Raw genomic sequence first — 25,305 nt, forward strand, 5'->3', positions numbered from 1 at the left:
GACTCGACGCTCAAGCCCCTCGAAAATGAACAGAAGACGTAATAGTGGCACTGTACTCCTAAGATTCAGCAGGCCAGCTTGCCTCCTGAGTACATGTGAGATGTTTGTTCACTGTTGTAGTGAGCCTTTGTAGTTCCGTCCAATTCATTTATCCAATGTGCTGCTTCTTTCCTGCCACCTTTTATTTTCCTATACCTTTCCTTTTCTGCTACAGTAGCTTGTCCTTCGTTATTTGAGGAGCATCGCTTAGGTAGAAATTAAGAGTTATGTCGGTATCATTGTACTTAAGTTACTCCCTCCTTCAGCCTTCACGCCGACCGACTACATTTCCAGCCATACCTAAGTAGACATCCCTCACCCTATAGTGCCGCCTCACTCAACATACTCAACATAGCAGCTGCAGCCCCACCAAGACCAACAGCCCGGATGGTCTCATGTTGAGCCTTTCTCCTTGACGTGCGATCGTCCCTTACCCGACTATTATTGCTGTTGATGTAGTGGTCATCGTAATACTCGCGGTCTCGATCCGATCGTCTTGCACCGGTGTTTGATGAGCTTCCACCGCCGTTACCATGGTATCGTCGGCTGTGGCTGTGGCTCCGATGACGGTGTCGGTGCGGATACTCCGTTTCTCTGACGCCGTCTTCACTGCGGTCGCGATCACGGTCGCGATGGGAGTCGCGGTGAGAGTAGTATTTGTCACCTCGGTATCGATCGCTTCGTTCCCTATCTCGGTCGCGTTCGCGGTCGGGGTGACGCTCTCTATCCCGGTCTCGTTCTTTGTCTTGGTAACGGTCTGAGCGGTATCTCTTCTCCCGATCCCGATCACGATCGCGATCCTTCTCTCTGTCCCTATCCTTATCTCTATTCCGTTCCCTGTCCCGATCTCGTTCTCGGTCCTTATCCTTTTCCCTGTCTCGACGCTCTCGTTCACGTTCGCTCCGTCGATATGAAGGTAAAGTTCGAGGCAGCGAGCTTGAGCTCTCGTCGATGATCTGTGGGGTAGGGTCGATGCGGACGTGAGGATCGTCTTTCTTGTTCTTGAGGATGGGCTTCGGTTTTATGGTGGCTGCGGGGCTAGTGCTGGCGCCATCTTTGTCTTTGTCCTTCTCGCTCGCAGCGGGCGCCGGCACGATAAATGGGTATGTCTTGGTACCTTTCTCGTTGCTGCTATCTTTCTCGTGACCATTAGCCCCATCTGTAGCGTCGCTGTCGTTCCTACTCCTAACTCTTGCGTACGCTTTGTCGTCGCGCTTAGATGATGTGGTAGGTGTGGTGGAGCTGCGGCGGAGAGAATGCGATCGGGATTTGTGGTAATCATCTAGGTGTGAACCGGATCGTGGGTAAGACTGTGAGTATGACGAAGATGCATCTAAATCTCGGTCGGTATCGGTTTCAGCATCCGATGTTCTGCTATCGTCGCTCGAATCGTAAAGGTGACTTGCGGAACTAGCGGTACTCGCCCTGCGTCGTTGACGATTGTTGTTAACCACATAAGTCACGCCACGACTATCATCGGAAGAGGAATCATCGTCATCAGAGTAACGATGATTCCTACCGCTAGCCTTGGGTCGTTGCCTCCGACGTTCTTCCTCTTCAATCACATTCCAGTTGCGGTATTTATCAGGATAATACTTATCCTCGGCTCTCCTATCTTTCCTCACACCATTCGCATTCCCATTTGGTACAGCCGCAGTGCCGACACCACCGGCACTGTTTGGAACGGTACTACTCCGTCGACGTCTCGCATTCCTAACCTCAGCAGTCTTTTGAGCAAGCTTAGCTACCTCGTTACGCGATAGCTCACCCAATACTGCGACGAAATCCGGTCGTGCTTCATATCGTACACCAGCGCCAGCAAGGGCCTCGGGTGAGACGAGATGTCGCGGAATCCGAGTCCACTTAGCCTCAAGTGGGATATCGCGGCCTTTACTGTCGGGCGCTAGGCGTGCACACCTCGATTGCTGTTGCTGCACTAAGGCGAGTGATTGTTCCCGTTGCTGACTTATAACAGGAGCCGATGAAGACGCCGGATTCACTACAGGCGGACTGTGATTGCGAGGTAAAGGTAGAGGTGGGACATAACGTGGGTGAGCAGAAGATTGTTCGCCTGAGGTGGCGTTGTTGACGCCAATTGCTGGTAACGATGAAGAGGGGAGCGCGGGATGCGAGGCTGATGGGGGTAAAGAGTGAGGCGTGGGGGAATTAGATGTGTGGTAATTGGGACCCGGTAATAATTCAGCTGGTGGTGGCTGAGGGTGCATTTTATTTCCTGCCGTCACAGCTAACTCGGCGGAGCGTTTGTCTAGAGCCATAAGCTCCCTCGTCGACATCAGTGCCATGGATGCATCGTCAGCGCCGCCGTTTGATAGACGACGGTCATAAGAAAGATTTGATGGATGATCCGGCATACTGAGCGGCTGTGATGAATTTGACAATGGTGGTGGTGGTGGTTGTGCTACGGCTGTTTGATGATTATTATCTTCTTCGTCTTCTTCCTCAAGCCGCCTCATCCTCATCGACGGAAACAACTTCTCCTCATCAATTTCGGACTGCAGCTCCTCTGGGCTTAATTCACCGACTGCAGGATCAGTTGGGTAGGTTGGGTACGGAGTAATCTGAAGCCCATCATCGCGGCGAGGGCGATAATGCTCGAGTAGCCCCCGCACTGAAGGTGTGCTGCCGCCATAGGCGCTGAGTTGTTCGTCTAACTGGCGGATGTATGCTCGTATGACGTCCTAATGCAGATCACATGTCAACACCATGATAATAGGTCGAATTAGATTGAATTGGAGCAAGTAGGAAATTAGGAAAATGAAAAAAATATTCGAAAAGGGGGGGAGAGTTGGGCTCGAACCTGAACTTGGGTAGAACTAACCTGATTCTTACGCACCACCTCGCGGGAGAATCCAGCCTTTTCCAATTCGTCCCTAAAATTCTTCCACCGTTCTTCTTCGTCGTTATTCCCATCCGCCAAATTGGAACTTTTCCGTTGGCATATGCGCGACGCGATAGCATCCACTTTGTCCTTGATGGATTCGAGGTCGGCACTGTTCGTGTCGACTATCCGGCGCGATTTAGAAGGATTATGCAGCTGAATTGTGTCGAGGAATATGTCAATATTGAGCTTCTGGTTTACCAATTTCGACCGTATCAAATCGACCATTTCTCGCTCCCGACTCTCCAACAATGTCCAACCTTTCTCACCGTCCATCTGCGTCCCAGCTCCACTTTCGCCACTGTACTTTTCCAATATAGTATCTAGCTGCTTGAGCGCGAACTCGGAGTCTTCGAGGATAGGAGTTAATTGTCGTGCATATACGGATCCGCTCCCATCATCCGCGCCCAACAGCGATTCGGGGTCTTCCGCTTCGAATTTTAGGTGCTTCAATACTGTATGCAGACTCCGCACTGCCGTCGCAACTTCGTCAAGCTCGGAGCCTGCCGTTCGTGCCCGTTTGTATAGCTTCCGCGCAAATGCATCAACTTGTTCGATATCGGCGGGCCAAACACGGGCGGGGGCAACGGCGGCACCAGAGACTGGTGGTACGTTATTGTTGGGGTAGTTGGCTGCCATTGTAAATCGTGCACGCCTGGTAGGTAGAACCTAGACTGTATGAAAGTGGGATCGGAGCCCCCTTGGCTCGAATTTCGACCTTGTCGCTGCTCTTCGACGCTGTTCTGGAACTTGGGCTGTCGTAAACTGACTTAGGTATTCAGGTAGGGTTGCTAGTTATGCCCTACATGTGCATGTCTCGGAAAACAAGATGATGTGCGTTCGTAGTAAGTTACGTGGGGGAAATATTTGGGGAAGAAAAGCAGGGAATGAGTAAAGTGAGGTGGGATGTATCGCTGCTGATGATGGCGCGGTTCGCCTATGTAAGTACCTAGGCTAAGCTAGTGTTTATAGAAATACAGGGGTCTCTCGGGATCAAGCTTGGCTATTCGGTTTTGAACTAGTTCAGGATTTTGAAGCCGAGGAGGCTCGTATGTGTATGTAAGTCGAGGATTGTATCTGTATATGTGTTTGGTGTTTGTTGGTGCTACCAGGCAGAAAAGTAGACGGATAAACAGCTAGAAAACAAGAAATACCAGATATAGACCTATGCTGTCTAACATTACATAGAAGTAAAAGTCTGTGTTTGAGATATCTATGGCTGGATATTGTACCTGGTCCGAGTTTGCTATTTCAGGCTTCAGATGATTGCTACGTATTATCGTCATCGACGACCAAAAATGATAATAATAATAATAATAAAACCCTAGATAGGCCGTGATTAGTATTGTACTACCGTTACTGTACCTACCTATGTATCTGACTACGCTTATGAGTGCCTAAGGTTACATAAACTATCGAACAGTCATATCTGTGCACTATATTTTTTTTTTTTTTCAAGTTACATTTGATGAACAGGAGATTGCCTAGAAGGAGTCGAGGAAACGCCCTGCTTATCTCAATATTGAGCATGGTAAGCTGGTAAGATGATCCAGGTACAAGCCGGTGATGGCCTACAACGAAGTTCCCCGGAGATGATTAAGGTACCGAAAAAAAGAGACGACGAAGGTGGCCGATTAGGTTGTGACGTAGTGTTCGATCCAAATTGGCCAAACATTTCATCATAATTCATTATATGGATCAGATGGTGGCAGGGCTAACCAATCATAGTCTATGATGTTCCTCGTCATCCTGGTCGGAGGCGTTCCAAGGGTTCTTCCCAGTCCCTTGTCCCTAATCCCTAGTCCCCAGTAGTAGCCCTAGATACAGTAAAGCTTTGTGAGCCGGGATTATGACCCAGGGCGATGCTTTTGATTCTTTTCAAGGCTCCACCAAGTACCTACACCCCAAGACCGTTGCGGCCGGACACGGTTATGGATGGGAAAGACGGATGGACGGCAAATGGGCCATCTATTATCGTGTTGTCGCCTCAACTGGTCTGCTGATGCAAGATGTCTGGATGTTTGACTCCTTGGTTTCTACGAGGTTCGCTGCGCCCACTTATTCATATTCTGACATGCATATCCAGTCCCCAGTAAAAAGGTGTGCATGACTGCATGGGATTTTCTTCGATAGGGCTTCTTCTCCATATTCTGTTAGCAAATGGCATTCCCATTCTCATTCTTCGCCTGCGGGGTCCAGTCCCTGCGTCCGTATGTAAGTATGTAGCCTAGTCTTCGCCTAAATTATCTGAACAGATACGTCTTGAGGGGGCTAGGTAAAAGTGTCGCTTATTTGTGACAATGGGTGTATGCGCCCGAGACGCCTGAAATGAGGAAGGGGGTATTTTGGGCGAATGCTGTGGTGGTGTTATACAACAGGTCTACCCAGGTATTAGGTACTGGCTGAGTACGTTTTCACCATATCCTTCAGGCCCTTCACTTATGTTTAGGAGGTGCCTCTGGTGTTAAACTGCAGTCTTGATTGGCCATTTTCGATTTGCGAACTGTATGGGGCCAAAAAGAAATGCATTTTGCTGGTGACAACAAAATCTTCACTTTTCTATTCACCAATGACTAGCGCTGAGGACTTCGCATCATGGTCATTTTATTTTCCAATGACTTTCTTCTTCTGTCAAAGATTAGTTAGTACCCAAATTTGCACCTCGCAATATAGCCAAACCTGGAATACCTCTCAGCCCTACCTAAGCACTTGTAGCATAGCGGCGAAAACGAGGCAAACTGGGATAGGAATGAGGCGAGGCTCTCAGTATGATCTACAGTACCCTTATCACTTGGCATCCGATCGTATGCAGACAGTACCGAAGACGGTGTCTCGCCGTGTCAATCGCGCACAATGTTCCTTTAGAGAAACGTAGTATATCAAACATCGGTGAGGCCCATACATATTGCTGAGGTGTCCGTTGCCCGGCTATAGTGGTGCGAGTTGTTTCGAATTAACTACCATTTGTTTCTCCGCCCTAGAAGACTCACCATGCTGAATGAATTGACCGATGCTGTGCTTTAGTCCTGCATGTGGCGTTTTCGACTGGCTCTAGCTAAGATGGCAGGATGGATACCAATGAAGCCCGAGAATCTAAGGCTGGTAGTTCACTGGCTCCTTCGCAACCAGTCCAAATCTGGTAGTGGCTTGGCCAATATCGTATTCGCCTGTATGTTTGATGTGTACCTAGGTTAATAAAATCATTCCTTCGGGTAGAAATGATAGAGCAAAACAACGAGAAAGGAAGGAAAAGGAGGATATAGGACATACGCCCAAGCATTCAGCCGCATAAGATAATGAATGTCGTGGAAACGCGGCTCCCTACTTGTCAGCTTGCGGGTAGATGCGCTGGTGTCGCTAGATCACAACCAGCTTTGTTTGATAGGACATACATCAGACCATCCCGAAACATGCGAATGAGATAGAAGAGTGCAAACTAATTCCGCTCCGAAAACCTGAGTAAGAGCCGAACCGAGCGATTAGACGGGTAAGACATATGCGGCTGAGCGAACAGTCTTAAAAATCATACTCGAGGTTGTAACTTGAGTAACACAAATGTCTAATAACAATCACCTCGACGCACGAGTCCGTATGACCAGGGCAACTGGTTCGGTTTTAAAACATGACCTAACTCTCAACAACGGATGCAGACATACGCCCGCATCTAGTTGCAATTATCGTTGAGAACCTGAGCTCGGTGTATTATTGAGTCTCAGCGCATCGCACGTAACTCGCTAGATTGGTTTCATGACATTGGTGGCTGTATGGTCTAAGTGATAAGTTACGTGCCGGAAATAAGTGATGATGAAACCAATTAGTCCTAAACTTGCCAATGCCTCTGATATGCGACGAAAGGCAACAGGCGAATTCCAAAATTGTCCTTCTTTCTCGACTCACGATGTATCGACTGTAATTACATAAATTTGCTAGGCTTCTAATAGCGGCTCTTTGGAGACGTCTTATATCGCGATCCTCTCTAATGAATAGTGGCCTATCTGCTGGCTTTTAAGGTGACCAGTTTCTCTCTGTGATCTGTCCACGATCTCACCACCCGACACTATTTTTTGAGCCGATATGTGATCCTTCGCCTTGAGTCCAAGAGGTAATGCCTGAGCACCAGGCTCCTTCACTTGCAATGGGATGGGCTTCATCTTGTCCACCATACTTTCGGCCGTATTCTTTTTGAACGACTCGCAGTATTTCACTGCCTCGCCGACAATGTTACGAAGATAAACGGCGTCTTCCAACCCTTCCAAAGCTGCACTGACTTCCAGCTTAAGCGAAGCGACGAAATCTCCTGTCTCATCACCAGCTAGTACGGCATCATTAAGAAGCCAGCCGCCGGGACCAATAGAGTCCACGCAGCGTCCTAGTAGATCTGCAAGAAGCTTGATGATGCCATCAGGAGGGGCATCGAGCGCGGAATCTTTCTCGAAATCGGTTAGATCTAGGTAGCGGGACGTCCATGCTCCCCTGACTAGCTCGACGCGAAGAAGGTAGATTAGCGACAAAATCTCTTCTGGCTTAAACGTAGCTCGTAGTGATTTAATCATTGAAATGCTAGGGCAATTGCCGAGTTTGGCAAAAGCCACACTCAATCCACTCCCGCGAATACCCGCGTCTTCATTTAAATAAGACACGGTCTTTTGAATCTCATCTTCGAGGTCATCTAGTTCCATACCGATGTTTTGCAATTCAGCTTCTGCTTCTCCATCAACAGCCAATTCTTCAGTGGAGCCATTGGTTAATAATTTGGGAGGTGGTTTTTTGGGATCCTGAACCAATTCTAGACTTCTCATAATAGTCCTCACGGCAATGAGCAGTTCTATCGTTCCAAGGTTGGTCGCAGAAATATAAGCAACAAGAAGTTCCAGAGAAGGATCGATATCAGCAAGTTGAAGTACAATTTGTTCCGAAAGAAATGATTCCGTCTTTTCAGTCTCTTTTAGTTGCCCTCGGAAAGCAGATTTCACGTTAGACAGAGTCAAGTGACCAGCGTCGACCAGATAGTTAACAATATCGCTCTGCGGCAGTTGGCAAATAAGTCGAGGTATGGTAGGATCATCTGGGAACACATTGTTCCATTGAAAGGCTCGACCAATAGAGTATAGAATCCACCTTCTGTCGGCTGGAGGGTACCCTGCTCTAGATTTTGGCCACTTCCAGGTAGAATTGACTTTGGGCGGATCTGGTTCTTCGCCATCTGCACCGTTAGTTGCCTGAGCAGTAACTTGAACCTGGATGCCGAACTTCTGAGCCAGCAGCGTCTCCAATCCGTGCATATCATTTGCATCGAGAAGAGCATTGGCTTTGGCTTCGTCTGCAGTCCATGATTGCCAATAATCGCCTCGGATGGAGCCTGGAAGATAATTGGAAAATACGGAGCTTTCTGGGTCTTTGTTGGAACTTGGAGCTGAGACTCTTTTGGCAGGTTGTACACCACGTCCAATGGAGTCAATTAGGAGGCCCTCGGCGCGTCGCTTTTTGGTCCGCAGGATGGGAGCTTCGAGTTGGATAGCAACTAGGTTCGCATCGACAATCGCAACAGCGACTTCTAAGCGGGAAAAATAAGCGGCAAGAAGGCAATTTGTTGCGTTGGCTCCAGTGTTAGAGTCAGCTTGGCCATCGAGCTCGACAGGTACGGAGTTCTGAAGCGATCGATAGATTGGATTGTAAATGTTGAGATGAGTAGACGTAGAACATAGAAGTGATGTTTTGCTGAGACGTAGGAAAGACGTTGTTCCATCTAGCTCCATCGAAGATGTGATTTTTGGGAGGCTCGTAGTTAGGTCATATATATTGAATAGCTGGCCTCGTAGCTCCAGTAAACTTCCACTTCTAACATCAAGACGATAAGAAGCTGTGGCATTGTGATTTGCTTCCCCAGACGATGGAATCGGTACAGAGTGAAGCTGGACGATGCTTTGCCGGTGAGTGCTCGACAAACTGGGTGATTGTGGTAGCGATGCTACAATATGAAGATGTCGATTCTGGCTTCCATCGGCACTATAACTTGAAATGAGCACCAGAGCCTCGGCATCAGTATTCACATTTTGCTTGATTTCGGGGAAAAGCCCCAAAGAATCATCGCTGCCTTTGAAAATGCCCTGAACAACATCCGACAATAGTACAGGATAACAGAAGTCGATTCTGAAACTGGCTTTAGCAGCTCCAGGGAGATCCTGTCGCAAGCCTGCAGAAGACGATGTCCATTTTCTCTTCAAATTCTCGGCATCGAGACAAATAATGTCACCGTTCTCGCGCACAACGAGAAGCTCTTCGATCGATGTTTGGCCATTGGATAGGCTTTGACCAGCAGGCGCGGTGATTAGAGTAGCGCATACAACCGACTGACCTAACCCTAAGGATATTGACTTGGTGGTAGATTGCGTGTTGCCAGAATCATCCACATAGTCTTTGAATAGGGTAATTTTATATTCATTGGATTCCTTCGTCGCCGCGTAGGTGTGTCTCGAGGTCTCTTGGGTTTCTTTCGCCTTGCGCCGAATCGAGAATATAGGGCATGAGAAGGAGGATTGCGGCGGAACGGGGTATGAAGTTATGAGTCTGGTGGAAGAAACCTATGGTAGGTGAGCAGCTGTTGGCTTTGGATGAGGTATGAAGTTGGCCATATTCTTACATTATAAATATTTACAGCTTCTCCATCAATTCCTACTGCTAATTCATGGCGCTTTCTCTTCCTCGACCCAGGCGCAGACCCGTAAACTTCACTAACAACATAGCGACCAGTCGCAGGATCAAGAGGTCGAGGTAACGTGGTTAACACATATGGTTTCTGAATTTGAAAATGAGAAGCCATTGTTAAGTGAATAGATAGTAGCAATGCTCTACCACAAGGGGAGCCCTACTTATTCACGGGTGGTTGGCAGTAAAGTGGCTGGATTGGTGATGATGGTGATACCTGAGATTGGAGGAGAAAAAAAAAAAAAAAAGTTGCTAATCGGTCAACTTAATCACCGATCCACCAGTAAGATAGGATAATATAGTGGAGATGAGAGACGGTACGTATTTTTCATAGTGGGGTATCCTACCTTCCCTTATTCCTACAGTGGGACTAGAAAATCAATTGAGCACTCTTAATGATGAAGTCGCGTTAGTAGACGCGATAGTTAATACGCGACTTCCCAAATTATCAATCCAGTGCATTCATGGCGAAGTAAGAAGCACTCCACCACATGCATCTTCAAACCTTACTCATATGCTTTTTCAAATTATATTCGGTTTTTAATATTTAGCTTTTACATCTTTTTTCGAAACCCCATACGATTAGGATCCGCTCTACCATCCTCTTGAATAATGACCGAACATTACTTATCCAATTAACTTTTCTCCCTACATGTTACGGCCATTATTACCATAATCGATGGTGCCTATTAGCACCGTCATCATGGGTGACAATGGTGACAATACCGACATAAACAGCAAGAAATTGCACCCATTCTTCGCAGTAAATCACCCTTCACAAGATAACTCATCGAATACCATAACGCCTGTCACGCCAGATCCCTCATGCAGCCCCGACTCCGTCGATAACGATACCAACGATGCCAACCCTAGTCCACCGTCAGATAGACGCAAGAGGAAGCGCGGTGAGGCAGACGACACGCAAGATATAGCACCTCAAGGTACGATACTATAGTCAATAGCGCTGGGATTGAACAAAACACTTACTAGTAACTCAGCTCCCGATTCCAAGCCACAAAAAGTATTGAAACTCAACCGCTCAACCGGAACGATTGGCTCCCCTCCAAAATTACAACCTACTAAGAACAAGAATACGAGACGCGGTCGAAAACCCAAAGCTTTCATTGCTTTAATGCGTTACGGTCAGGATAAAGCTTCTCGGTTAAGAATAGGCAACCGGATCAATGAAATACTTGCTAGCACACAAGTGAAAGGTACCTCTTGTGCTTTCCCGAATACGCCGCCCTCAGGTCGAGATAATGATGAACGGTTTAATGATGCGCGAGAGGTGGCTAAACAAGGGAAGAAGAAATCTAAAAACTGCGCAGCAAAAGAGACGGTAGTAACAGGGCAAGCATCTAATAAGCCTACGCACCCATTCTTCCAAGGAAAAGCGAAGCCCGACACCGTCGCTGAAGAGAAGCCGAAAGCATCGGCACCTAAGAGGAAGGTGTTCTTTAGCTCAACTCCTGGGTCATCCAAAACCCCTCGACTAGCAATAACCCCCAAGTTCAACCCCCCAGCTCTAGGTGCAAATTCCAATATTTTAAGAGTACCCGGCGCCAAACACCCAGCCTGGCCATCGAAAGAGACAGCTCATGTGCGAGGCGATATACCGGCCCCTCTTGGCCTAGACGAAAGTTCTCACTCAGAACACCTCATACGAAGGCGTAGGGCGAAAGGACAACAAGTTCGGGTGGCCGAATCGGAATCTATCTTGCGCCATGCCGCTCTGCAGCTAAATTTGAATAAGTTAACCGAAGAAATGAAAGCTTACGACAATGACGAATTTCAACCTCCACCTCCTATCTTACGGATTCCTAGCAGATACTTCGAAAGTGGCAAGAAACTTCAGGCGCGCATTTCTGGTGAATTAAGGACTCTTCGTCAAAGCGGCAATACACCGAAAACACATCCAGCAATCACGCATGCATTCAATTCTATCGCGAATGGCCTATCTGCTTTTGATAGAACAACGTGCGAAACGAGCGCTTGGACACAGAAATATGCGCCCTCATCTGCAGAACGTGTACTCCAGAACGGTCGTGAAGCCGAGTTACTACGTGATTGGCTAGAAAACCTCAAGGTGCAAGCGGTAGACACGGGAACAGTCGACCCAGGAACCAAACCCAAAAGCAGTGCCCCGGCAAAGGGCAAGAGTAAGCGAAAGAAGAAGTTGGACGGGTTTATCATTTCCAGCGATGAGGAAGGATATGAGTTAGACGAGTTATCCGATGTAGAAGGAGATTGGTCATCAGGAAACCATCAAGGCAGCGCGAAAAAGACGGTGGTACGATCTTCTTCCAGGCGAACCTCCGGAGAAGGCCGTCGTTTTGCCAATGCTGTTGTTCTCAGTGGCCCACATGGCTGCGGCAAAACCGCTGCTGTCTACGCTATCGCTAAAGAGATGGATTTTGAAGTTTTCGAGATCAACTCAGGGTCGCGAAGGAACGGCAAAGACATCTTAGAGAAAGTTGGGGATATGACACGGAATCATCTCGTCCAACATCACAACAAGGAGAAAGCGCCACAAGATGGTGTGATACCTGAGGATGAAGTGAATCAAGATATCAAATCTGGCAAGCAAGGTATGATGACAGCTTTCTTCAAGCCGACACCAACTACTGCCGAAAAGCCTTCCAAGAAATCAACAGAACCGCCCAACGCAAAGGACCCGAAAAAACCGACCAAGGCTCAGAAGCAGTCGTTAATTCTACTCGAAGAAGTCGATGTGCTCTATGAAGAAGACAAGCAGTTCTGGGCGACAGTCATTTCCATGATCTCCCAGTCAAAACGTCCTTTCGTTATGACTTGCAACGAAGAGGCTTTGGTTCCTTTGCAGAACCTGAATCTACATGGTATTTTCCGGTTTTCCAGCCCACCCAGGGAACTCGCCGTCGACTTGTTGCTTTCAATTGCTGCGAATGAGGGCCATGCTCTCCGAAGACACGCCATTGACACGCTATACGACTCACGCGGCCAGGATCTTCGTGCTTCCATCGCTGAACTGAATTATTGGTGCCAAATTGGAGTTGGAGATATACAGGGCGGATTTAACTGGTTTTACCCTAGGTGGCCTAAGGGTAAAGATGTTGACGAAGACGGCAACACTATCCGAGTCGTCAGCCAGGATACATACCAGACAGGTATGGGTTGGCTCAGTAGAGACTCTGCTGTCGACGGTTCGTCGTTTCGCTCATCTCAAGAGGAATTGTATCAGCAACTTTGCGAAAACTGGTCTCTCGATACGTACGAACCACTTCCAAGCAATGACTCTTCTTACAAGGCAAAAATGGCTACTGCACAATACTCTGCCAGCGATCGGCTTCGCCTCTTAGATTCAATTGATTCATTTGCCAGTTTCATGAGCGACGCGGACATCGACTTGGCCAATTCCTCAGCCACGCCCAATCAAATTTCCATGGATCCTTCTATTCCCAATTTGCCAGCAAAGGCGAAGGAGGATTTCGCGGCTGGTCGGCAACTCCTTGAGGTATCCCCTCTAGTTCGATACGACACAACACGTTTCGATATATCTACTGCAATCAAAGATCTTAGCACGGAACAGTTTAGAAGTGGCCAATCCATTGACGAAGCCATAGACGCTTTCAAACCGCTAGATGAAATTGAGGCTACTGCCAGGCTAGAGAGTCATTTTAGCGGATCCTCTACCATAGAGCCAGCAATTGTTCGATTGGACTATAGCTTGGCATTCGATCCTATCGCTGTGTCGGAGAAGACTATGGCTGCAGGTTATCTAGATCCTTCGGTGTTTGACGGGACTATGAGAACGATTACCCTCGACATAGCTCCTTATATACGTAGCGTCGTGGCATATGATCAACGACTTCAGCAAAATAGACTTTCCCGTAGCAGTCTATTGAGTGAGGGCGGTCAGCCTGGGAAGAAGCGTATACGAACAACGAGAAGCGCCTACTCAGCTCTCGAAGGTAACTCACGAGCTAGCACGAGGCGAGAGCGATACTTTACGGCAGATATCAATCCATACCTTGTGTTGCGAACAGGAGGTAAAGGGTGGGATACCATTGCCGCATCAATTGCCGGCGAGCAAAACGCCATAAGCAATGGTACGGGGAGTCCCGGTGGGGAGTCCGAGGAGAACATGGGTAACACTGATCAAAATCAAGCCCAGACCGGAGATATCGGCTTTGCTTGAAAGATGTATATATACTTAATGCTTTTTAGCTTCGCTTTGCATCCTGCATTCAATGCATTACATTGGGGGGGGCACTTGAGAGCATCGCACGGCGTTACATTTTCGGAAGGGGGGGGCTGGCTTACGTGGGGGATTTGCAACGGTGGCTATCATCCATCATACATCAAATGCATATGGGATCGTAGATGAAACGAATTTTAGAAGCTACAATGATCATTTTGCTCATCTAGCCTTCAGAGCACTTCTGAATCTAGCAGCATGAATTATTACCATAAGTGAATTTCTATTACTTGAAATCCCATCCACTAAGCGTGTCCATTCCATTTTCCCCTTCCCGTAACCTTTCTATTAAATTAAATATGTTGGTATCCGTCTAAAAGGTGATCGTCCGATGTTCATTCGTTATTGCTGGTATCGTAGAAATTCCCTCCTGTCTATTTACGATAAGTAGAGATGCCCCCTTCATCAAGAGTAATAAGTACCGAGGTACTCCAGTGTTTTGGTGTGGTTGACATATATCAACCCACGAGATTAATTAATTTTAAAAGGGCAAATTGACGGACGAAGTGCTTGTATAAAAAACCAGCTATTAACCCTCTTCTTCGGTATTGATGCGTTTGTGTTTCCTACTCTTAGCGACGAAGGCAAGACACACGGCTACACCTAGCCCCGCCAGGCCAATGCCCATATAATACGCGCCCCGATATCCCTTCAGAATATCTTCCTGGGTGGTTCCGCCTTTGTTGACTTGCGTCTCGACCGTACCGGCGAAACCTAGTCCGAGGGAGATGCTGTAGTTGACTACTGTATTAACTAAGCTTGCGCCGATACCCTGGTGTTTTCGGTGCACAGCGTTGGAGAGGATAAGTGTCGCCGCCGGGAAACTCATATCCATACCCCAAGGCATAACAATTGTCGAGACAAAATATTGGCCCCAATAAACTTGGTCAACCGGGCAAGTGGCGAGAAGGATCATTCCTATTGTGAAAAATGACAGAGCCATTGTCATAATGATGGGTGGCTTAAGGTGGTGTAACATGTAGCCGGTGAAAAGGGCCGCGAAAAGCCCCGATACTGCGACCGGTGAAATCCTCGCTGTGGCCAGAAGTGGAGGGGCGTGCTTCAGGACAAGTTGGAACTGCCAAGTGTAGTAGAACCATATGCCAAAACAGGCCCAGCCACAAGCTACGGCGCCCAGGACAAATGATACTTCGTAGGAAAGGGCGTGAAAAGGTATTAGGGGTTGCTGCGCGTAGTTTAATTCGAATACGAAAAACGCGGCTAGTAGAAGACTTCCAATGATAAGCGTCACGTAGACGTATGGCTCGGGCCAACCCACGATAGGTGCCTGATTCCATGCGAAGTTGACTAGAACTAAGCCACCAACACCGAGAGTCGTCCCCACAATATCGAGTGCTTGTATCCATTCCTTCAGGCCTTGGGGTTTCTCATGATGATGCCTATTCGAGGCTGCCGGAATGGCATAGTATCCCACGACCACGGTCCCTGCGAGTACGATTCCAAAAGCCCAGAAAGCCCACGGCCACCACGTGAGGTTGAAAAGCGCAGCGAATGTCGAACCAAGAACCGAGCCGGACGGAGCTGTCGCGCCGAATAGGGCGAATACCATCTCCTTACGTCGACCGGGGGCGTACGTAACGCCAAGAATCGCGAGACCATTCGGTAGGACAATAGCGGGGCCAATTCCCTGTAATACACGAGCGAAGATGAAGAGGACATGGTTAGAGTAGATGGCGAGACCGCAGATAGTACTCCAGAGCGAATACCAACACATTCCGATTAGGAACATGGTCTTATGGCCGAACAAGTCGCCAAGCCTGCCAGAAAACAATATGAAAGTACCTATTGTCAAGCTATAACCAGCGACGAACCAACTTAACTCGCCGGGGTTCGTGATGCCGAAGCTCTCGCCGATAGACTGGTTGATACTGACAACTTGACCGAGTCCGGATTCTTTAGATACCCACGAGTTAGTCAAAGGTAGGCTAGAATCGAGCAACGACGAGATTATAAGAACGACTAGGAAACGTACGTGTAAACAGTTGCCCAAAGCATATTATCGTTACGAACAAGATCTCCCGAGGTAAGGAAAGCGTCTCCGCGATGGACACATTGGTTTCGGTTCGGGCAAGGTCTCGGCTTTGAGTCTTTTCCCTCCTATCCCCATTGTTGAACCCGTCTTCACCTTCACCTTCCTCATCACATCTTCCGGCACCTTCTTTTTCGTCACTACTTGTCCATGCCTCGTCCGGTATTGGGGATTGTGCTCCAGGTTTTTGTATTAGCAACGAAGGATCTTGACCGGAGGCGAGTCCGGAGCGCGGGGGGCTTGCGCCAACTATTGGCGAATCTAACGGCGATTGATCCTCGAATAAGCTTGCTTGGCTGGTGAAATGGGTATCTGTAACACTAGATGTCTTGGAACTTATTTTGCCATCACCAGGCACGTTTTGGGGTTGATCGTCAACCGCCATGTCGTAGATACCTAGATAGATCTGTTTACAGATCTAACTTGTTTGGTTGGATTGTCTGAGTGGTTCCAGGGGTATCTAACAATATCTACCTCGTGCTCGATGGTTTGCGTGGAGAGCAGGGAGAGTAACCCGGAAAGAGAAGGTGTGTCTAAGCCGCGATGTTCACATTTAACCGACTCGACTTTTAAGAAAGGAGAGAATTCTCTAATATCGGTGTCGAGGAAATAAATTGACCGATCTCTCTCGCTTTTTGTTTTTCATATCACATCATTTCATATGCCAGAATGAGGTACCAAATCTGCAAATCTGACCCTCCCATCCCATGTGGGATACCACAAAAATATTTCTAAGGAATTAATAAGACAGCAAGGGAACTAAGAAAGAAGATGTGGATCGATAAGGTGACCAGGTTTTTTTTACAATTGCTTTTGCTATGCCCGTTGGTTCCTACAGGTCAGCTTTGCAGGGGGTGTGGCACCTATCAAGTCAGCCCTGTCGAAACGAAGGACCTTCGGAGTTGCTGCTTTGATCTTGGGTCGAGAGACTAGCTGAACCACGAGTCAGGGTCCTGGAGCTATTTCCGGCGAGGAGATATCGGAAACCGAGAGAGGGCCACTCTTAAAAAAACGCCATTATGTTTCGGGCTATCTCGCGCTTTTCTTGTATCGGTCAAAAGGCGAGGCTCAAAGGAGTTTCTTATTTAGGTGCTAGGTAACCCTCGTCAGTTTTCTAAACACCGACGCGGCGATACACACAGGTATGTACAGTGTGTATAGCTTACAATTAGCTAAGTAATGTAAGTCATATGCGCGCGGACGGATGGATGTCTCACTCACATCACTAATTCTGATTATAGATTAGTACTTTGGTATGGAATGTGATGATTGTTGAATTCTTTTTTTTCTTCCTTTCCTTGCCCACGTAAGGAATATGTAAGATAAAGGAGAAGAATTAAATAAGCAAGCCATGTGTACCTAGGTAGCTGACATATACATCTAATTGTGTTGAATGTAGCTGACAATTTCCATATTCAAAATATTGAAGTACCTAAGTATAGAGTCACGTCATAGAGGAAGATGCGGCTGCGTAGTCGGAGAAAAGTTGAATGTTATTTGCTTACCTACTGTACCTAGGCAAATCTTAGCGTCGGCCGATGAAGCAAATGAACAAGGGTATCCCCACTAAAGGTACCATTCCTGCGACCTTGTCCCGGCATCCAAGTACTAGTCTGAGTGGATACCTAGGTACTTCCTACCCTAATATCATACAGGTATAGATGATCTGATCTGATAATCTTAACTTTTGACAACGTTCTTTAGCTCCCGAATTCCTACATTAGCATCTATGAAAAGGATTATGCATTGCAGGACCGATGTGATGTATTAAAGAACGTTATGTATGAATAACCATATTATGAATAAGCATGTAGGATTATTCCAACCCTCCCTCCCCGTACATATGATATGTATTCCTTATGTAACCATCTAATGACAAATCACATACATATACAGAAGATTCAAGTGGGCATTCAAAAAGCAAGAGGATTTATTGGATTTACTTATTTATACTACCTTATGACCCCCAACAAACGCCTCTATTCCTACCACTGCTGCTTACCACCCGAGAACATTCAACGATGCCGAATTACTCACTCCCTATGCAAGTGACTGCATAAACGGGGCTTGATATCATGCATCAGGGAGGGACTAAAATATAGTCCTCTCTAAACCCCACTATGAGCTACTGTTCTTAATCGGATACACCTTCAGCGCCCCTGATTATTGCGTATGGTGGCAACAAAGGATATTATCCAAATCCAAGGAGACGGCAGTCTACCGAAATCGAAACAGGGCAGAGGTCGCTTCGGCAAACCGATTAGATCACTCCGTGTCGATGCGTCCCGTTAAGCGGACGGCAACGCGCAGAGAAGTCTCACCGACATTTTTCGATTCATCCGTTACACAGCACGGCGGAAGGCTTCTCGATCGATAGACGCGTCGGATTAACAGCCGATCTTAGATAAATATGCAAGCATCTCTGTCGGATGCCTATGATGATAGGACGAGCGCTTAAATTACAGCACGCAGGTCGGTTTCCCGCTTGGATGGGATATGATGCCTCCCGCGGAAATAGTCTTTAAATGGAGAACTGTGGGATATTGTCGAGCTTTTACGACGTTGGTTTGTAATACGGGACGAAGTGCAGAGGCGCATACCTGCTTCGTATACGTGTCTGTACTTCACCTCGAGTTTGATTCTAGTACCTCTGAAGTGGCAGCCAGCGACGCCTCGACGGGTTAGAGCAGATATTAAGGGGTCGGTTTGTTGCTGATTGTGTGTGTGCGATGACGAGCTAGACATCATATTTGACGTCGAGGTAGCCGATGTACCACGACCTCTAGTGGCGTATCGATTCCAACTCACTTGTACTACAGCAGAAGCCACATAAAATATGCTCTGTTTCCTTGAGACATCATGGTTACTATTAGCTACCCATCTTCTCTATACTTAACAGAGAAATATTATCAAGTATGACTTCGCCGAATGATCCTCATGCTAAGGTGTACTCTCACGTTAACGGCAGCGAGGGGGATACATTAGCCAGATTAGCCGTTTCCGAGTTGTGCAAGGGCTGGCCTGTATATCGAGACTCGTCCGAATGGAAGAACTTCCGTTCTCTCTTCTGCGACGACGCGTATGTCTGGACGAGTTAGTACATTCTCCTACCACGGTCGTTTTGAGAACTTGTCGAAACTAATACGTACCAAATAGCTTGGAGTGGGCGCCAGACCATCGATGGCTTCATCCAGATGTCTAAGGAGGGGAAAGCAAAGGGAGACTTCATAATGCATCGCGAATGCGGTACATTAGTTGAATTGGATCCACTGAGAAATCGAGCCGTTGGCAAGATGAAGGCAACTATCACGCAGCGATTCAGAATCGGGGGAGATGATACTATGGGTCTTGAGCCAATCGTCTTTGATGTGGATTGCGATTGTCGCTTCAACTTCTTTTGCTTCCGAAATTCGGACACCGACGCTTGGAAGATCAAGTACGTCAAACTGATATACGAGAAGGATAAGCTTGTCCCTGTCGATGGCAAAACGTCGCCGAGCTTTACTAAGGAAACCTTGGATCGATACCCAGAAGGATACAAGTACCTTGGTGCAGCACAGCACATGCTCGGTCATGATGTCGACCTCTCCCTTCCAACTATTCAGGGTCCCGAGTACGGATTAGCTAACATTGTATGGCTTGAGCTATACGAGAAGATGGAACAATGGCTCGACGGTGCACGAGATGTCGACCTCTCGATCACCCCTGGCCATAAGAATACCAATGGGAATGGGTCGAGTAACGGACATTATATCGAACCTAGACGCTTACGCTAGATATTCATCCAAGGCCCTAATCAGGAACAGAATTCCGATAGAGCCAAGGGCATGGTTTCGAGGTGCGCATTAGCAGAATTTGATAGATATCTACTTAGGCTTATTAGAGCTCAGATGGCAAATAGAATGGATAGAAACAGTCGCTTGAGTGATTTCCACCGAACCTTTCTGGTTTTACATTGAAGCACACCAGCGTAGTTCCGTACTTGATAAATATTTTCAATGTTTTCTCATTGATTGAACAAAATTCCAATATTGATGGCTAAGCAAATTGTGAGGTATACGCATTCATCATAAATACCTTTTGTACTTAGGTAGTGGTGTGGACTCTCGTTCATTATAGGGCTGGTGGCTTGAGGAGGGCTGTAAAATATTTAATTTGTCCGCTTTACGATGAAAAACTCCTCGTTAGTTACTCCGTAGTGAGGCTTGGATCTAACCGTGCCGTTCTCACCGAAGACCTTAATCAAAACATGTGGCACGGTCCAATTCGAACTGCTCAGTTACCTGCCTGTATTAGGTAAAAGAGAGTAAATCCTCACGCCAGTCTTTCCCTGTATGAAAGTGACCTTGTGGCTCAGCCGCAACGTTTCAATTGACTATTATGGTAGAAAACGGCAGTTTAAACAGGGGATACAGGGGCTTCAAGTCGCATTCGGGGAAAACGACCCTCTCCGTGTCCTCTCTAAAGAAGCTCATTGATCATTCCAATGGAAGCCAAGAAAAGTTGAATGCTTACTGCTAGAAGTTCGTATTGCCTATCACACCCTATACAAGAAGCAGCATAGCTTAACTTGGCAGCTATTCTGCATGTTTGAATGATGGTTTAATCTCTTGGCTTTACGTATCTAGTTTACGGCGTACTGTCACTGTCAACATTGCCGGCCAACCGGGTGATCTGCGGTGCCCTGAGTAGCCCAAAATCATAACTCGGTGAATTTCTGAGTGATTGCCAAGTATCGAGCTGAAGCGATGAACCCAGCTGTAGCCTATAACCCGATTTACGCTTAATTCATCGTTTAGAGAGACCAATGACGATCTAAATGAGATCTGACATGGTAGTATTTTGATATGCAATCCTTTTTTTAGACCATGTGGGTAAACCCGTGAAGCCTTACTGTACCCCAGACAGAAGCATGCGACGAAACATCTCGTAATATATAAACATGAGATTCCCACTCGGGTAAATCATAACTTTATCAATTCATCAACAGTATACAACGCTGACATACCAACTTACCTATACATTCGCTACTGCATATTAACTCGATCTCAATCAGTTAAATCATCATGCTCGCCAACGCCAACGCTTCGTTCTTTATTGGGCTCCTCGCCCTCTCTAGCACCGCCGCCGCTGCGGGAGGTGCCGTGCTCAAGCGCGACGGTAGCGCACCAACGGCTACCACCACGCCCGGCGCAACGTCGACCACATGCGACAACCCCAACCAAACCACCGGTTACCCTGACTACAGCTCCTTCTGCCAGTGCCCACCCTACACTGCTGATTCCCCGGCTTTCGGAAACCCGTACCTGGGTCTAGTCAAATGCGACACCACCTGCACCCCCGCCAACGCCACGCAGACTTTGGACCATCCCGAGACCGGTAGCCTGTCGGACTGTATCAATGCCTGCACTGGCTCGTACGAGAAGGCCAAGCGCGATGGACTCGAGAGCCGACAGGATGATGGATACTGGTACTGCCACGGTGTGAACTTCATCCAGGGCCAGCTTTGCCAATTCATCGGCGAGCTTGGCACCCGCGAGTTCAACGAACAGGGCCCCGACTGCTGGTACCTCGACGACTAGAGGATACGATTAATGTGCGAGGAAGCCGGATTTTCTTGGGTTCCCACCATGGCTATGAGATATGCGGGGCTGGGAAGGGAATTGGAGGACTGACGGCTTCGATGGGCAACGCCACATATTAATATTCTTCCAAAGCATGACGACATGGGTGTATATAGTGCGGACTTAGGAGTTTTTAGACGGTGCTAAAGAGTTTTAGGAGTATGCATTAGAACTAATTTATACTGTCGCACGGATACGATTGTCCTTGGTGGGCTTCATTTCTGGCTGTGCCGCATACGACCATGAACTCATTGTGTAACGATAGGGCTAGACTTTCCAAAGTTGATGGTTTAATCCAATGTAATGAGTGATTTGTCATACTTAAGAGTTCATTCTACTTATGTTATTGCTTGAAAGCGTCTGAGAGTGGGATACGGGTACCTGGGTATGCAGGTATAAAGACCCGTCTCCATCGCCGTGCCTCTTTCACACTTGCCCCAGGCGAACATCATCAGATGAATTCCAAGTTAATTTCAACTTTCATGTCAATTTCCCGGGATTACGCATACCTGACTAAGCCAGGGTTGGCTGTTTACATCAGTATAGGATATCGAATCTATTGAACTAGTCAAGATTTGGTATTCCGGCGGGAGATTTGAACGGCACAACAAGAACCAACATCATTTGAACGTGCTGATCCCGGTATCTTATACCTCGACACGTAACTAGCAATTCACCATCGAACCGGATGGCTTTCTAGCGGACCGGGACTCTCGCCGCACGCATACTTATTCCCAATATTCAGAGTTGATATGCTGTTGGTAATATCCAGTTTGAATCTTACGCTTTCAAGCGGTGTAACACACCATCATTGGTTATCCTTCGCACTATAGTTCAAGATATGGTCCCGAATTCCGAAATGGCATTTTCATGTAGGCAAGGGTGTATCGTGGAGGGTGTCTGGGCTACCGGGCGATCCTATAAAATAGCAAAAGAACTATGCATAGTGGCAGCTGGGTTATGGTGTTTGAAGACGATAATAAGCGTTAGACTAGCATGTTTGTTCTATCTAGGCTTAAATAACGCAGTGTAATCGATCCTGAAATCACAAGTTAACTCGACACATAAAAGACGTGCGCCTACCCGCCGTCGCGTGTTTACCCCCGTATCTGGATATGGAGAATATCAAGATCGCAGTTGTTGGCTTAGGTATTACCTCATCCACGTCCTTAGCCATAGGATGTACATTAAAGGCATGGATAAGCTAACTTCAACGTGATAATAGGCCCGGCAGGACTAACGGCGTTGAAGTTTCTGAGAGAAGAGGGATTTGATGCCGTCGCGTTCGAAAGGCGAGAAAAAATTGGTGGGCTGTGGTCATACAGCGAGAATGCAACCTACACTTCCGCTCTGAAAGAGACCGTGTGTAACGTTAGCAAGTTCGTGGTAGGTGAACAAACGAAATCCATTATCTTTGATATAGAGGAACTTACCAAGTCTAGTGGGGCTTCAGTGATTATCCTCTTTCAACAAGTAAGAAACTCGTCTTGATATGCAGGCTCGATTCAGGGTTAAATCGACTGTCTCTTCCTAACACTTCGCAGAATCCCTACCGTATCCCACGAGCTCTCAAGTAGCGGCATACTTCAACTCTTATGCCTCCCATTTCAACTTGCAAGATCATGTGCGTTTCAATACTACAGTTCGGAAAGTGACCCGAAATGCTGCCGATACTGCATGGGACGTCCACATCACGAATCCGGATGGCGATGCAGTTCTGTCCTTTGATAAGGTGGTTTTCTGCCAAGGAGCGGAAACCACCCCATCATGGCCCTCATTGCCTAACAGGGACAAGTTTAAGGGCGTCGTGATACATTCGCAGGCATATAAAAAGTGAGTAAACCTTGGTATCAAGCTCCATTTCGTTTGAACAAGGCAATTGACAGTCGAAATAGCCCGGAACCGTTTAAAGGCAAGAAGGTCTTGGTCGTGGGGATCGGCAACACGGCGTGCGATATCTCCTTAGCACTCCGTAACCATACTGCTAAACTGTATCAAAGTTACAGACGTGGCAAGATAATGGTGTCGCGAACTTCGGATAATGGTATCCCTTTTGATGCGCAGTACTCGTGGCCGGAGGTGCGATTGAAGTACTGTCTTGATAGCAAGCTACCATGGTTGATGTGGCCGGTGACGAACAAAATCATGACCAATAAAATGATCAACGATACGGCTCGCTTTGGGCCTGAGTTGCCGGGAATGTCTCGGAACGAGAAGCTCAAGTATGCCGAACGCAAGCTTCGAGAGGACTGGCGTTTGCTTCCTCATCCTAGTATGGCGCACGTCCATCCCGGAGCTCAAGAGGAGTTCATCCCAGCTCTCTACGAGGAAGAGATCATTCCGGTGAAAGGGTTCAAGAGCTTTACCGCCGACAAAGAAGTTCTCCTCGAAGATGGCACGAAGCTTGAAGTAGATGTTGTCATCTTTTGCACAGGGTACAAACTCGACTTCAGCATTATGCCTGAGATGGAGATGGACGGCGCTGCTGGGTTGCCGTTGAAAAAAGCGGTAGAAGAGCCTCTTGTCAAAATGGACGGCGGGGATGAGACTGCTGGTGAGAATCAAGGCTCACAAAAGCCTCATCTACCTCGGTTATTCCAGATGATATTCCCCCCACGCTGGGCATCGTCTATAGCTTTCATGAACTGGATGTCTCCCCAAGAACCTGTATGGAGTGTGCGAGAACTTGCTTCGATGGCGGTTTCTCAGATCTGGGCAGCTGAGACTGCTAAGGCTGCGGGTGAACCCGTGCGCACCGATGGGTATCGCTCGCCCGCGCTACTCCCGTCCTTGGATAAGATGAATGCGGAGGTTGACGCGTACCAGAACTGGTGGCGTGGTGAATGGGAAAAGGAACGTTCCTTGAGTTCTGGTTACCTTCGCGCGCACTCGTTTTACCGATTCCTCCACGATGCGGCGGGGACCGGCCTATACGACAACATCGACCATATGTTCACCGGACGTGGTTGGGGGCTATGGTGGAACGACCGGGAACTATGGACTTTGCTCGCTAAGGGACCGATGAACTGTTATTCCTGGCGTCTATTTGAAACGAATCCCGACGGTGTGCCGGGATGTGGGCGGAAGATTTGGCCCGGTGCTCGAAAGGCCATGCAAGAAGTGGTGTGTACCCTATTATTTCCTATTTTCTGATGAGAATATGTGCTAACGATCTATCAGTATGAAAACTACGAAGAGTTCAAACATCAAGCGGAAGCGAGGTACAAGGAAAATGGAAATCAGGTCAAAAATAACTAGGTCGTCTGATCTAAAATGACCTGTCAAATTAACTCCAAGGCTCTGATCCCAGAATTTGGAATAGATTTAACAAGCCACAGCTGAATCGTTCAATATGGAACTTGGAAGAGTTGAACAATCACGGAGGTTATTGCACTGCCTCGTCCTTTAATATCATACTTGCCCTTTTACGTGTTTCTCGTCACCGAAATCCTTCACCTGGAGATATTGTGTACGTTGGTACTTAGCATATAACATAATTTCAAATGGTTGTTGTAGAAGTTCCTAATGTTGGGGGCTGTACAGATAACCCCCCCGGGAATAGATGGTGATCAATAATCTTGGCAGGCAACATTTTAGTCTTGTCTCATAAACCCTGTACAATATTATATCTGCTTAAGGGTTAGAGGTTCTCTTTCCCCGCCTCTGAATTTGGAGCTACGTAATCATCAACTGTTTTTATTTTCTCGTGACTGTGGCGATAGTTTCGAACTTGTAACAATAAAAAGCTATA

The 25,305-nt window shown here is 47.4% G+C and overlaps 7 protein-coding genes across 7 annotated transcripts; 4 read left to right on the plus strand and 3 right to left on the minus strand.

Annotated features, from left to right (window-relative positions):
• Positions 1 to 359: 359 nt before the first annotated feature.
• On the minus strand, positions 360 to 3,577 carry F4822DRAFT_423595 (uncharacterized protein; the record flags this gene model as incomplete). The annotated part of the gene is made up of 2 exons (XM_051460004.1): positions 360 to 2,738; positions 2,879 to 3,577. 2 exons carry the CDS (start codon positions 3,575 to 3,577, stop codon positions 360 to 362), a joined length of 3,078 nt encoding a protein of 1,025 aa, XP_051318906.1.
• A 2,980-nt stretch (positions 3,578 to 6,557) lies between these two features.
• F4822DRAFT_1128 (uncharacterized protein) lies at positions 6,558 to 9,865 on the minus strand. Its single transcript, XM_051452483.1, has 2 exons — positions 9,579 to 9,865; positions 6,558 to 9,519 (listed from the first exon to the last, which is right to left on the minus strand). The coding sequence occupies exons 1-2, from the start codon at positions 9,756 to 9,758 to the stop codon at positions 6,898 to 6,900; spliced, it is 2,802 nt and encodes a 933-aa protein (XP_051318907.1). The 5' UTR covers positions 9,759 to 9,865; the 3' UTR covers positions 6,558 to 6,897.
• A 209-nt stretch (positions 9,866 to 10,074) lies between these two features.
• On the plus strand, positions 10,075 to 14,115 carry F4822DRAFT_1175 (P-loop containing nucleoside triphosphate hydrolase protein). The gene is made up of 2 exons (XM_051452559.1): positions 10,075 to 10,584; positions 10,642 to 14,115. The coding sequence occupies exons 1-2, from the start codon at positions 10,323 to 10,325 to the stop codon at positions 13,818 to 13,820; spliced, it is 3,441 nt and encodes a 1,146-aa protein (XP_051318908.1). The 5' UTR covers positions 10,075 to 10,322; the 3' UTR covers positions 13,821 to 14,115.
• On the minus strand, positions 14,068 to 16,508 carry F4822DRAFT_1171 (MFS general substrate transporter). Its single transcript, XM_051452554.1, has 2 exons — positions 15,874 to 16,508; positions 14,068 to 15,794 (listed from the first exon to the last, which is right to left on the minus strand). The coding sequence occupies exons 1-2, from the start codon at positions 16,313 to 16,315 to the stop codon at positions 14,410 to 14,412; spliced, it is 1,827 nt and encodes a 608-aa protein (XP_051318909.1). The 5' UTR covers positions 16,316 to 16,508; the 3' UTR covers positions 14,068 to 14,409.
• A 2,337-nt stretch (positions 16,509 to 18,845) lies between these two features.
• Positions 18,846 to 19,706, plus strand: F4822DRAFT_435556 (uncharacterized protein; the record flags this gene model as incomplete). Its single annotated transcript, XM_051462213.1, has 2 exons — positions 18,846 to 19,023; positions 19,087 to 19,706. The coding sequence occupies 2 exons, from the start codon at positions 18,846 to 18,848 to the stop codon at positions 19,704 to 19,706; spliced, it is 798 nt and encodes a 265-aa protein (XP_051318910.1).
• Positions 19,707 to 20,596: 890 nt separating this feature from the next.
• On the plus strand, positions 20,597 to 21,954 carry F4822DRAFT_1297 (uncharacterized protein). The gene has a single exon (XM_051452691.1). It carries the CDS (start codon positions 20,997 to 20,999, stop codon positions 21,510 to 21,512), a length of 516 nt encoding a protein of 171 aa, XP_051318911.1. The 5' UTR covers positions 20,597 to 20,996; the 3' UTR covers positions 21,513 to 21,954.
• A 715-nt stretch (positions 21,955 to 22,669) lies between these two features.
• F4822DRAFT_423601 (FAD/NAD(P)-binding domain-containing protein) lies at positions 22,670 to 24,812 on the plus strand (the record flags this gene model as incomplete). Its single annotated transcript, XM_051460005.1, has 6 exons — positions 22,670 to 22,703; positions 22,780 to 22,940; positions 22,997 to 23,027; positions 23,099 to 23,387; positions 23,450 to 24,677; positions 24,735 to 24,812. The coding sequence occupies 6 exons, from the start codon at positions 22,670 to 22,672 to the stop codon at positions 24,810 to 24,812; spliced, it is 1,821 nt and encodes a 606-aa protein (XP_051318912.1).
• Positions 24,813 to 25,305: the final 493 nt, after the last annotated feature.

This window comes from Hypoxylon trugodes, assembly GCF_022578975.1.
Source record: "Hypoxylon trugodes strain CBS 135444 unplaced genomic scaffold F4822scaffold_1, whole genome shotgun sequence".
In the NCBI taxonomy this organism is placed as follows: domain Eukaryota; kingdom Fungi; phylum Ascomycota; class Sordariomycetes; order Xylariales; family Hypoxylaceae; genus Hypoxylon; species Hypoxylon trugodes.

Coding starts and splice junctions, on each gene's coding strand:
- F4822DRAFT_1171 (XM_051452554.1), bottom strand. CDS start 16,315: ATGGCGGTTGACGATCAACCCCAAAACGTGCCTGGTGATGGCAAAATA. Junction 15,795..15,873: donor CTTTGGGCAACTGTTTACAC/GTACGTTTCCTA, acceptor GGGTATCTAAAG/AATCCGGACTCGGTCAAGTT.
- F4822DRAFT_1175 (XM_051452559.1), top strand. CDS start 10,323: ATGGTGCCTATTAGCACCGTCATCATGGGTGACAATGGTGACAATACC. Junction 10,585..10,641: donor GCAAGATATAGCACCTCAAG/GTACGATACTAT, acceptor CTAGTAACTCAG/CTCCCGATTCCAAGCCACAA.
- F4822DRAFT_1297 (XM_051452691.1), top strand. CDS start 20,997: ATGCTCGCCAACGCCAACGCTTCGTTCTTTATTGGGCTCCTCGCCCTC.
- F4822DRAFT_1128 (XM_051452483.1), bottom strand. CDS start 9,758: ATGGCTTCTCATTTTCAAATTCAGAAACCATATGTGTTAACCACGTTA. Junction 9,520..9,578: donor AAGCTGTAAATATTTATAAT/GTAAGAATATGG, acceptor CACCTACCATAG/GTTTCTTCCACCAGACTCAT.